The sequence below is a fragment of the Meleagris gallopavo genome, chromosome 2 (genome assembly GCF_000146605.3).
Source record: "Meleagris gallopavo isolate NT-WF06-2002-E0010 breed Aviagen turkey brand Nicholas breeding stock chromosome 2, Turkey_5.1, whole genome shotgun sequence".
NCBI classification, from domain to species: domain Eukaryota; kingdom Metazoa; phylum Chordata; class Aves; order Galliformes; family Phasianidae; genus Meleagris; species Meleagris gallopavo.
In genome coordinates, this window is record NC_015012.2 from 81,345,972 (window position 1) to 81,359,462 (window position 13,491).

The window sequence follows — 13,491 nt, forward strand, 5'->3', positions numbered from 1 at the left end:
TATAGTTTTTGTATTTATCCAGCTTAGTGGTATAATTATAAACTGATTTTAAATCATGAACTGTTGATCTAAATATTTGCATAAATAGATCCTCCAAATGCTTTCCTTCATTAAAATTGGACTTAAAGAAATAGGTGTCAAATAGTTATGAAATAATGAAATAAAAACCCACAATCACTTACGGATTCATCTTTTTAATATAGGGAAATAACATTTTATCATTATGAGGCACCATAAAATGTAAACACAATCACTGTCATAAACCTGGATATTTCTGCAAGGAAAGATAGATCTGTTCACACCAAGTTACCTTGGATGCATACCAGCTCTCAGCATTAATACTGCATACATGCCTTGTGAGCCTGCTTGGGTGCTTTAGCACAGGAAACTCAAATGGATCAAATGCTCATTTTTAAAAGAATAGACCATTAATTTGTAGGAGTAGAGTAACATCCAGGTTTATCTTCCTTTCAATGATCATATTCCCTGTTATGCACACCATAATAACGTCACAGTGAAATGCATGATGAAACAAAATTTGTTTGATACACTAGAAAACATTGCTGTGATACATTTACATTCTATTTATATATGATTAAATATTTGTTCATACAGTACCTTCTACAGGATTACTGGGTAATCTTGGGGGGGATTGGGGTTTATATTTTTGGATATTACTAACATGATAGCTACGTCCCTTAAATGCAAACCATTTGATCTAGAATTTTGAGGGGAAAAAAACAATACGTGGTTAAGCAGCTTCTTAAATACATGGGCTATGAAATCATATGCATTGTATGAAAACGTTGCCAGTGATATATAAATGTGTTCTTGATCTGCTTTTCACTACATCAAATTTAAATCAATACAGACCACAACACGGTCAGTCAGTTATATTCTTAATCTGAACAGCCTGGGAAAAAGAAAAAGTATGTACATGGAGAGAACAGCGGAAGTAAATGCATTTGGACAAGGAATGTTAGGTGGCTCTTCTGGGTGAAACTTCTATTGCAACGTTCATTTCCACAGTTGTGTGCTGAGAGTCTGACCCGAGGAGCTTCCAGTCCATCCCGCCACTGTGCTGGGGGGCTGCCCAAAGCCCATCACGTTGCTGGAGCTGCTGAGGTTCATTCCAGCCATCTGCTGATTCATCTGTGAAGCATACAAGAGCCTAGTGAGCACTGGAGCTGAGAGGCAACACGGTTAGCCAAAAAGCAGTACTACCTCCTAAATCAGCAACTCAGTTAAAAGACACTGTCCTAAAATTAGTATTTTTTATTAAGTAGAAATACTGACTCTAGGAAGGCATCTAAATATTTTTCAGGGTACCAGCTCTTCTAGATCCAGTTTCTGTTCAGGTGATCGCTGTGATACAGCAGCTGACTGGCAGTGTATGAGAAGGCTGTATCAGCATTCAACTAGTGAATTCTACTAGTGAACACAGAGCTTGTGACAAGGGAGTTTGATGTATTTCTGCTGATAGGAGCTCTCTTTCAACTTTCAGAGCTAACCAAGAGAATTTTGGCAATTATACTGTAGAAACATCCAAACAAGTAGCAAAGCCTTGTCTACATTTGCAACTCCAGAGGATGGTTTTTGTTTCAGCAGTGTTTCTTTGGAGAAGAAACTTGACTGCACCACTATTTCGTGTTGTTTTGTTTTATAATAATTGTCCATTTAGTCAGCAACCAATGACACAGACTTATAAACTTGACTACTATCTATAAATAGAGGCATATTTGACTAAAGAAGCTACTCAAGATACTGTAACTTCTTTAAAACGAGTCAAACAGTTCACATGAAATTAAGAAAGATAACCAATTAAAGTTTGGAAACAGTTCAGAATTCACATTCATTTTAAGGAGGATGCTAAAATACTTCTGCTCTCAGAAAACATTACGAATTTGCTGTACATTTCAGTGCTCAGAATAAAAATCTTAAAATAACTGCCTTTTATCTTCTAAAACACAAATGCAGACAAGCCAAAAACCAATCTGCATAGACAGAGTAAAGATGTCCAAATTCTTAAGGAATCTGAGGGTGAAATCAGTTGGCAAACACAGATGTTCCAGTTGTATAGGCAATATTAGATTGAAGATTGCATTAGCTAAAAAATGAGAATTCATGTAAACAGGATTGCACAATACCAGGGTACAAAAGGAAACTGTGAAACAACTGGTGGAAAAGATGTTAAATGACCTGCAAAGAAATATTCCAGAATCAACACTGTGTGCTTTCATACATGTGAAAAGGCTGCACTAATGACAGCCACGGCCTGGACGTGGACATTAAAAATGCTTCATGTAGTTGTTCATCTCTTCTGGAGCAGAATTCTGAAGGAGCAGAGTACATAAAGCAAGCTGTTCTGGGAAGTAAACACGCTCTCCCACCTTAGAACTGAAGCATGCTTCCCCTAGCAACTGTGGGATATCAGCATAATGATAATATTATCTGATACACAAGTAGTACAGAAATGTTTAAGACTTTGTCTTATGAGCCAGCTTTTAATTTACACATAACAAGCAAGATTTTTATTTATGGGACCTTTTTAAAGTTAGACACCTTTAAAAAGATCTATGGACTACTGTCCACAGGTATCTTTCATGTGACATTTTGAAATCCTCACCTTTAAGAAACTACTTTTCAAAGTGGGTAACAGTCTGTGTTTTCAGAGAGAGGCTATTTTATCTATGTAAAAACCCACACAACTGCTCACACCACAAGTCTTAATTAGTATAGTTAAATCTAAGAGAGTCATTAAGGTACACTTCATGAATCACTAGAGTAAGCAGCATGCAATTATTGCGTGGTTCTTCTAATGAAAAAATATGAAAAAAATCGTTGCTCAAGTTGACTTTTTTAAAAATAAGCTCCCAACTACATGATTTTAGGATGTTTCCCTGGATAATGTATCAATATAGTACTAAGCATACACTAACGCTTCTAGAGAACCTTTTAAACATGTTTAAGAAATAAAAGCGTGGAAATGCTACAGATAAATAATAGATGACTCTAAGCAAATTATCTACAGTAGCACATCACAGTGCAGAAAACTGCACATTCCACTGAAATTTATCTCGACGCTTGGAAATGAAAGTATTAATTGTTAATAGCCATCCTTGAGCCATTCAATTCTGCTCTTAGTTACACTGCTGTGTTTACACTTTGGCGTGGCATAACTAAAGTGAAGCTGTTTCTTTACCTAATTCAGTTGCCAGGATGAAACTGGCTACAGCAGCAGAAAACTGAGTTTGGTCTCCCTCAGCAGAGTTTATTCTGTGCTTATATGTTGGTTATCTTTAATTTATTTCTTCATTGATTTTCTTCCTTGCGTGTCTGAGCAATTCATAGTCCAGCAGTCTGTAACTTGGCTCCACTGCAGCTTTCCTCCTACAGCTAAGCAGTTTGTATCTGAAAAGGAGATGTTTTTTCAAACACCCTGATCTGGGAATAACGAGCATTTACCTGGGTGAGGTTCCATTGAGCTTGCTGATTTTGTTGCAATCCGTACTTATTCTGTGGAGTAACCATTTGTCCCACCATTCCACCTTGAGGTCCAACGACATTCTGAGGAAGTCCCATCACACCAGTTTGTGTCGTACCAGTAAATCCATTGGGCATTCCCATTCCTACCATCACCCCTGTGCTCTGCCCCATGACTGGCACCGATTGTCCCATCATGCTTCCCATCATCCCGGTGGCTGCAGGCACAGGAACTCCCATGGCTGGGAAACCTTGAAAATGAGTCGATGGCTGTGTGGTAAACGGCATAGTGGAGGAGCCCATGAACATACCTGGATCAGAGAAAGGAAGACTTCAGGGAAAGTGCTTTGTGATCTTCTCCCTCCGCCCCCAAAAGCATAAGGTGCATCAAAACAATTTTAAAGGATAACTCTGTCCAGCTGTATGTCAGTGCTGTTAGTTTAGTTCCTGTAAAATCTCTCACAGGAAAAGGACTCACCACCATAGAGAGAGTTTGGCAAATCCCTGAGATGAGTGGGTCTTTAATTACTGTACTAGAATCTGTTTTCCTACAAACACTGCAGAAATCAAACCTGACAGCTCTGCACTCACCCGAGCTGCCTGCTGCAGAGGCTCAGACCCTAAGCAATGAGTTGGACAGCAGAAGCTGAATTCACAGATCTGTCAGTCAAATACACACTTGATTCAATAATCACACACTGTTTTGTTCTATAGCTTTGGTATTAATGTTTCAGTAATCTTCCCATGTTTGTAATGGTAAAAATAACAGTTCTTCATTTGAATACAATGGCAGGGTGCCCCACCTTTGTCTTACATTTGTAGGAGATGATGGTATGCTGGGCAAAGTTTAAAACAGAATTGCATCATAAACATGTGCCAAATGATTTACCTGGTGCACTCTGCTGTTGCAAGGTTCCTGTGCCATACAGTGACAAGATGGAGTCCTTGGAGAGCTGTTTCTTTGCCGACTCTTCTGATTTTGTTGTTTGCTCAGTGAACAGATCGAGATCTCCTGCTGCTGCAGACAAGGTGGCAGCTGCTGGTTTGGCAGAAGTGCTCTAGGAAATAAAGGACAGGACAGAATGCTGAGGGAAACCAGCAACATTGTTACATTAAGTATTTACTGCACTCCTTATCCCAGAACCACACAAAAACCCATTCATTTATTGAAAATAAATTTAAGTGAATGAGGATCTACGAAGATGCAGTATCACCCAAGACAGCAGTACATACAATAGGGAAAGAATAGAACACTGGGCTGAGGTTACAGAACCAAATTAAAGCTCTGACCAACTCCAGGGACTACACACAGCTTGTTCCTTCCTGCTGCTCCTACATCTTTTATCAGTGAGCAGCAAAAATCCTGAGCTGTAGCCAGATTATGGAAAATAATTAGGAAATCAACAAGGAGATTACAATTCACATCTCATTAATCTTCTCATAAGCAGAATAAATGAGTAAGGATCTAACACACAAGATGCGGTGTTTTAGACACTTCAGCTAAGTGGATAATATTTTTGGAGAAAAGGCAGAAGTAAAATTTCAGCTGATAAAGTGAACAACTTCTAAAATACAATGTAATTGGCTTGGAGCTCTGTAAGCACACTTGCTTTATTAAGAAAACGTGATGATCTCCAGCTTACTGCATGCCAGGACTGAGCAACTATAGTACACTCAGGCTGTTAGGTTCTCTTGTTCTTTCAAAACTTGTTTTATAACCAAACTGCATCCAACATTTGGCTGCTGCTGATACACATATACTTCCATAGTGCTTAGGTAAAGAAGCAACACATCGTATTCCTGTGATATCCTTGAAACAAATGAGTCTTGTTACCTGTGGGAACTTCCAAACCAACCTGAGGTGCAGGGAGAGTTACGGCCTACCTAAACAGTGCCACCTGGCTGGGGACACGGTTAGTGGGCATGGTGGTATTTAGGTTAACCACAGAGGAGAAAACTCCTTGCATGAAACCACAATGAGAAGCCTGGCTTTACAGCCAGATCCACCTCTGCTGCCATCCTACAGCAATGCCATCAGACCAGAAGCCACCCCAAAGCTGCTGTAGCACACCTCTGCTCCTGCTTACAGCAACAGCCTCGCTGCTCGGCCTGGTTCATGTCTCCTAAAGCTACTGCCTCTTGCTTATTACTGACAAAAATTCTGATAGCAAATTGAAAATAATTGGTTTTAGTGGGTAGTAGGAAGCCTGCTCAGACTGAGAGAACTGTCATTCTGGCAGAATCTTTTTGAAAATACTAGAGATGGATTTCAATTCGTATTCAGGTAAAAGCCCACACTTGGTGGTTGTATTTGTTTTTTCCATAGGTACACCCAGAAGTCCCAGTACTGAACTGTTATACATTCTCCTAGTAATGCATCAGCCACTGTACAACAGATGTGTTCAGAGAAAGACAGTGAAACAGCAGAAGTGAGCTAAGAGAGGCAGCTCCTCTCTGCTGCTCTTATCACAGTAAGGAGGAGGTTTGATTTTTCTAGAAGGGAGAACAGTAGATGTGTCTGTGGGGGTTTTTTTCCTGTTTTTTTTTTTTTCTTTTTTCCTTGTTCAGTTTTCATGTATGGTTGGTTTATTTTCTAAATGAACAGCATCAGACTGTTCTTCTCTGGATAAATGCAATGCTTTTACCTTTACATGCATTAGTGAAATAAAGCACATCATACTTGCACATACTTTACACAGTAGAAGGGACAGCTGAAGGCCCAGGGGAAGATGATAAACAGTTACCACGTTTATGTCACAAGATTAAACGTCCATTTAATATCTGTTAATTCAGTTTACTTTAGTAAGATTCTAAGAAGATTCAAAGGCACTGAAGAAGCATCCCTCAAGTGTTCAACAGCTAAATAAATGGCAGATAATGCAAACTGCATGGCAAGGAAACAGAGGGTGGCATTCAAGTTAAACAAGGACATAATTTTCACATGCCTCCTATTCTCATGCTACCCAAGACTCTGTGAAAGTATGTCTTGAATACAAACAACATTATGCCCTTAAGAAAAGCAGCGTGCAATGCTCTCCATCACTGCACCAAAGCTCAACACTCATTGGGTAGTTAGGAAATATGAAACAGCTCAGCAGCGTGTAATGGAACTTATCACTTATTACTAGCAGTTATCTCAAATATGTTTCATGTTTAAACATACATTGGTTTCATCACTGACAGCTTATTTATTACCTGTAAAGCGTAACACCTAAGAAAAGGAAACTTTTACCATAAAATATCAGCCATATGTGCCAGGGCCATAAATATGGTGGTTGAATCCATCACATTTACCATCTGGCCATAACAACTGCAGTTGGCTGACAGCAGAAGTTTAGGTTAACACAGGAGTCTAAAAATTAATATTTTGATTTTGGCTTTAAATTCCCTAAATATTACATAATAGTAAATAAAGTTCATGGCATTCTGAATATTTTAAGTTGGTCTGACAGCTGTAGCAGTCCAGATGGCCTTTGGAAATCTCTGAGGAGGAGATTCCACAATGTCTCTGGGCAGTGTGTGCCAGTGCTCCATCACCCACACAGCACAGAAGTGTTCTTGGTGATCAGAGCATTCCAGTTTGTGCCCACTGCCTCCTGTCCTCTGTCCTCTTTGCACCCTTCCTTCAGGTATTTGTGGGCACAGATGAGCCTCCTCTTTTCCAGGCTCTCAGCCTCTCCTAATAGCTGAGATGCTACAGTCTCTTAAATCAACATACTGGCCCCACTGTTGGACTCTCTCTAGTCTGTCTGTCCATGTTTCTCTTGTACTGGGGAGCTCTGAACTGGACGCAGTATACACGGTGTGGCCTTACCAGTGCTGAGCAGAGGTGAAGGATCACCTCCCTAGACCAGCTGGCAATGTTCTACCTAATGAATTCCAGAATACCATTAGTTTTCTCGGCAGCATGGGCCCATTGCTGGCTCTAGTTCACCTTGGTGCCCACCAGGAGGACACCCAAGGCCTTTTCTGCCAGACTGCTTTCTAGATGGTGGCACCTAGCATGTCTTGGTGCCAGGGGTTGCTGCTCCCCAGGTGCAGGACTCTGAACTTCCCCTTGCTGCACCTCAAGAGGATTCTGCCAGCCCAGCTCTCCAGCCTGTCCAGGTGGTTCTGAATGGCAGCACAGCCTTCTGATGTGCCAGCCACTTCTCCCAGCTTTATGTTATCTCCAAACTTGCCGAGGGTGCACTCTGCCCCATCATCCAGATCATATGAAGACGTTTAAGAGGACTGAATTTTCTCTCTGCTTTGGTTTCCAAGGTTTTGAACAAATCAAATAGTTTTGCAGTCTAACAAGTACTCAGCTGTTTTTGTCTCAATTCTTTGGCTCTCAGCTGAATCCTTCCACCAGCTTTCAACATCCACCTTAAATTCTTTCAAATACTACTCCTTTTGATCATCCTGAAACTTTCCTTTCATCCTTGTTAACTTTGCTCTCCATAAAGACTGTTTGTATAGAGCAGTTGGACAAATAAGCTCCATCTGTCCCCAGCTTTCCAGGCAGAGGACAGAATTTTTTCCTTACCTTAATAAATTCACATTTTCCAGTAAGTAATGGGTTAGGAGAAACAAAACAACTAAGAACAGAGCACACAACTGACCTGTCTGGAGACCAAAATAAATTATGTGCTATTTTGCCACATCTACATAATTCATCCATCAGACCGTAAGCCTCTTAGCACTGTTACCTCCACTCCAAACTCTATCAGTATGCATACTATTAGAACAGCTTTTCAAGAGCTGTTTTAGATTCTCTCTCTTCCATCAGTCTCAGAGTGATGCAGATCCCAGTACTGCAACAACATCAACCATATTTACATTTCAGCTCTTTTCAGCAATTCATTAGCTTGTTCTGGCTTCTGCAATACACAACGTACATCTTTACTCACTATGGTCCAGTTATGGCAGTCTGGAGAAACTTCCCAGTGCTTACAAATTTTTAGCACGCAGAAATAGTTCCTATAGAACAAACACTTTCTACTTTTCGCTCCCTCTGTCAAGCCTCTTTATCCAGACCACATGTTTAGGAAACATAGATGAACGTGGATGAAGATCTTAGTTTGTATATTACAGCCAAGGAAGACAGTGCAATGCATCTTAAAATGCACAGATTGCAATATTACAGAAACCATCGTTCTGCAAGCTGCCCAAGAAGAAGAAACGTCACAGTAATGCAGACTTCATTATCTTCTCCGAAGTACTGCATTCTTTAGATGTAATACCAAAGAAGCACAGGGAGTAGTTACAACTGAATGTCTCCATATGGCTTGAAGCAATCTTTTTCATCAAGAATCTAACATATAATAAAAGAAAGCACACTCTTGCCACTCAGTGTGAGAAAAATCAAGACTCATATCAGAAGTTACAAGAATTTAAAACTGAAAGAGGCCCCAGAACTGAAAAAAGGTCAATACCAAAGAGGAGAAATTCAACACTTGGGAGATGTCAAAACAATTAAAATCTTGTGCATCAGTGATTCCAGCAATATTTGAATTGTCACAACTTGAACACATATGAAAAAAAAAAGGAACGTAGGACCAGCATTAACCAACATTAAAACACACTGAACTTATTCTAAACTATGCAGAAGTCCTCTTCAGCTTCTTCAAGAGGTAAGCAAGCAGCCACCGATACAAATAGTTTAATAATTTAGCAATCACTGAACCCCTTCTAAGTTCCATAATCTCACCACTGAGACCAAATTCTGAACAATGTGGTGAAGCAGGTCCAGGAGCAGTACAGCACTGGGGAGTTCCAATGACCAACTCCCAAACCTGAGCAGCTTCCATTTGTGCTTACAGTTGGGAATACAGAGGATGGCTGCTGAGTGGATACTGAGTGGAAGTGTATGGTGACTACCTGAATAAGAAGTTTCAATGTGACCCCTATGCCCAGCCTGCCACCAAATCCTGGCATTCGTCCACAAACTGTCTCGATGATGATAAACTGAGCAAATCCAAACAGACTTTACTAGACTAGTAACTAGGAAACAAGAACACTTCCTACAATTAAGAGATAGATTTGATAAGCTTGGCAGTAACCAATTACAGTCACCATGAGCAGAGTCAATCCACTCCCACTACAAGAAGCTATAAACAACTCAATGGATCACATAAAAATAGGGCTCAATAGCTCCCCAGTAAGACCCCACATAGCTAACACTCACAGCACAGCAAGCTTTTGAACAAATCATTTTTTTGCACAAAAACTAAGGACTTGGAAACATTCTCATCATCACAGCTTGTTGAAAAGCTGAAGTTCATCTGCTGATCTGCAGCAGTCACATAGGTACATACACCTCTGGGAAAAGTGAGTATCTGAGAACAAAAAGTTATCTAAAACATATTACTGCTTTTAAATGAAAGTTTGTCTTGAAACAGACGTGGTAATATAAAGCATCTGTACCAAAGTATATTTTTGTAGCCCCTGAACCAACTCTCAGCTCCCAATACAATGCAAAACACACATACAAAACAAACAAACAAAAAACAAAACAAAACAAAAAACCCACTGAAGTGTAATCTTAGTGGATTTTAACATCCTGCCTTGGGAAAGCATCAGTGCTTCAGTGAATCAGTACTTTCAGACTTCATACCTCACCGTTCCCCCCTTCTCCCCTTCCCTGCAAGTTTCAGCAAAGACTGAAGATCACATTTTTGCTGGAAGATAAACCCATACAAAATCTGAAACTAATATCTGTCCAAAATAATTTAAGAAATTGGTTAATTACAGCTAATAATTACAGACTTTGGTTTGGTTCCTATACAGTGTCTGGTAACAAGAAACACTGTACTAATACTTACAGTTTAGCTATACTCACTTCAATTTTAAAAGTGTACATTCACTAAATACAGAAATATGTCATTTTTTCCTTTTTCTTGTCCATGAACACTGCATAACTGGTCATCTTCTAGCATATGCCCTTTCTCTAGCTTTACAATAAGAGCTGGGTAAGCTACTTTTAAACCCCTTAAACTTGCTAATAGGCAAAATTCTAGAAAAAGCATGCAATCCCCTTCTTCTTTACCAGTCCTTTACAAATGGAACATTTTTATTAGCATCCTGCCATACAGAATAGGAAGAAGAAATATTTGAAGTATTTTTGAAGACTGTAATGAAGACATCTGAAAGGAGAGCTGAAAATCAACAGCATGCAGTATGCTCAAGTCACCTCTGAGAATGAAAAATAAATACTTCTGTTTTCATTTAAAATCAGTATTGGCTACATCAGCCATCATGATTCCTAAGGTTTTCAGACATCACCACCCTTCATTCTCATAACAAAACATTCAAACAGTACACCTTTGTGCTCCACTGTGCCATAAGAATATGAATCCTAACCTAATATAAAATCCTATTCTGAAGGCTTAAGCTGAGAAGGAAAAGCAATTCTGTGAGCAATGAACAATTAAGTGTTCTTTCTGCCAATCTATTTGAGGAATAGCATCAAATTCCCTTCTTTCTTGATGTTCACAAACCTACTGTGTTTATCCCCACTTTCCAATTTGCTTCCTCATAGAAAATAATCAAAGATCATGATCATATAGCTTCTTTACTTCAGTAAGTTAAACAGAGTGAATCCTAAAAATCTCTGATTACCAAGCATGGTTTCCAGTCTCTAGTATCTTCCTGACTCTTTTCTGAATCCCATCCAACTTGTATCTGGATCATAAGCAAACTAGTCATGTCACTGACAAATGAGAGGCACCATCAACTACCTTCCTGAAGTGGTGCCCAGACCAGGTACCACCATCCAGATCTACAAGGCCTTTTTGGATGTAAAAGAAAAAGGAATATTAACTCTGTCCCAGTTTGCAAAGCAACCTATTTAATCATCACCCCCTGCTACCCCCATTTCCCTGTGTCTAAACTGGGGAAATTATCTGTTTACATTACATATTCTTTGAGATTACTGATTAAAAAAGGAACATTGCCAAGAATTTTATCCTGCATGATGCTGTATCTTTGATAGAAGTTCTATTCACCACTCCTGATTATGGCACTGAGAAAAAAGTAAATTATCAACACAAATCTTGACTGGTTTGTTAACTGCAAGTAATGTTCAGGCTTTAGAGAAAACAATCAAGGTGATACCAAATATTGAGATTAGTATTTTCCATTTTTTTAATGCTTCCTAATATATTTACTTAGTGCTATACCTGTTCTAGAAACTTGCACAGTAAGTGATAAACTACACATTTCAGAACATTTCACCCATGCACAGAAGTTCCAGGGCCAATCTTTATCACAGAAATGTATTTTAGACAATTTGTTTCCTTCAACTACTAATACGTACCATTCAGTTCACTGTAGCCATCCCACTATTTAATCCATGAGCAATCATCACCACCCAGACAATCGTGTCAACAAGTGACTGGCTGGGTGGTGCTGAGCTGCTGGCCAGGTTAAACCACAATACCTTTTTGATTCCCTGCACTCTACAGCTAAATCACTTGTTTAGCCAGCAGGTCACATCACTTGCTCACAAAATCGAAACAAGAGAAAGCTGACATTCTGAAAGCTCTCTGAAAAGATTGATTGGGCAACATGGTCTGTACGCCCAGAGCCTTTTGTCCTGAACCAACAGTAACTACACTCAGAGAGAACCACTTTCAGTATCAGAAAGGCAGGAAAAAGTGAAAACCAGAAGTCAATCTTTTCCACTGCATGCGTTACTATCACCGGTCCGTTTATTATGGAGGTTGAGTGGAAACCTCATGATTCTAGATTTCAATTTACCCAATCTACAACAAAATTGGATACATTAAACAGTTCAGTGAAGCTGGAAATGGCTTACTGCTTTTCACATCTACTTCTATAGGTGGATTTATCTAGATCAATTTTGACATAAGGCAGTAGAATAGTAGGACAACATGCACTTAGTGTTCTTTCTGGTACTTTGAACACAGGCATTCACAAGAGCCAAGAAAATCCATACCAACAATTTCCTCTGCAATCTTAGCTAACACACTCGAACCACTCATTTTCCTCATCCTTTACAAGTGGCTGAAGACACGCAGAGAAGCTTGCCTTTTATGTAGCTTTTATATTTAAAAAGAGGTGTGATTTCAGTCCCTACCTAGCATTTTTCACAAAGTTGGTCCTCAGCAGCCAGTAGGTAAGAGGAGAGTAAAAGATAAAGAATAAAAACCGCAGTCAAATCTTGTAACAATGGCAATATGCCTTGAGTTGACCGCAGTGATAAATTGAACACTTGAAACAAAATTACGATACGCCAGTTGAATTAGAATTACTTTCTATCATCATCTCTTCCATTTTTTATATCAGAACTGCTGGATAAGGAAATATCAGTACAGATCATAGGTCCCAAGCCATAAATTCAAGAATGCATAAGGTCCTTCCTACTTCAACTGGGCGAGACAGAAAGCCTTCTGCAAGTGTAAGCCTCAAAACTACCTTAAAAGGGCTCCACGGGTGGGGCAAAGCCTCCCTCTCAAAAGCTGCTCTGAGGATGAAAGTCAGTGCAAGTGCGTTCTCATCTGTATCAGCCAAGTCCAGCACCAATACATTATTCTCTGAGGCTGAAAGTTGCCCTTCTTAGCTACAGCAGACTGGATAGTGGGGCCTCTTTCAAACTATCATCAGTCTGTGAAAGGGAGTGGGCCACATGCAGGGTTACGTTACCCCTTCTTTGAGGGCGGTATGACAGACGAGTTTCCAAGATGAAACAAAAGCCAGATCAGCCCCAGAAACAAGATTAGATTTTCTAGATATTCATTCTTGATTTTGAAGAAGACGTTTGAGATTCCAAATTTCCAGTAGGTCTAAGAAAGAAGCATCTGCTGTATTATGTCCTAACTATCAGTATTACAACGCAATAATAATCATAGAAACATAGAATGGTTTGGGTTGGAAGAGATGTTTAAGATCATCTAGTTCCAATCCTCCTGCTACTAGCACGGGCAAGAAGTCCAGAAGAAGTATTACTTAAAGTTCAATGATCTGAGGACAAGAAGTAAAAAATATATTGAGAATACTTTAAAA

The 13,491-nt window shown here is 39.5% G+C and overlaps 1 protein-coding gene across 1 annotated transcript in view; it reads right to left on the minus strand.

Moving 5' to 3' along the window:
- Positions 1-178: 178 nt before the first annotated feature.
- The window catches only part of SMAP1 (small ArfGAP 1), a 92,997-nt gene continuing 79,684 nt past the window's right edge, over positions 179-13,491 (minus strand). Inside the window, exons 9-11 of the mRNA XM_019613173.2 lie at positions 4,373-4,541; positions 3,466-3,794; positions 179-1,152 (exon numbers count right to left, since the gene is read on the minus strand). Of these exons, the coding sequence (XP_019468718.1) occupies positions 1,018-1,152; positions 3,466-3,794; positions 4,373-4,541 (633 nt within the window). The 3' untranslated portion in view covers positions 179-1,017. The remainder of the gene's footprint in view (positions 1,153-3,465; positions 3,795-4,372; positions 4,542-13,491) is intronic.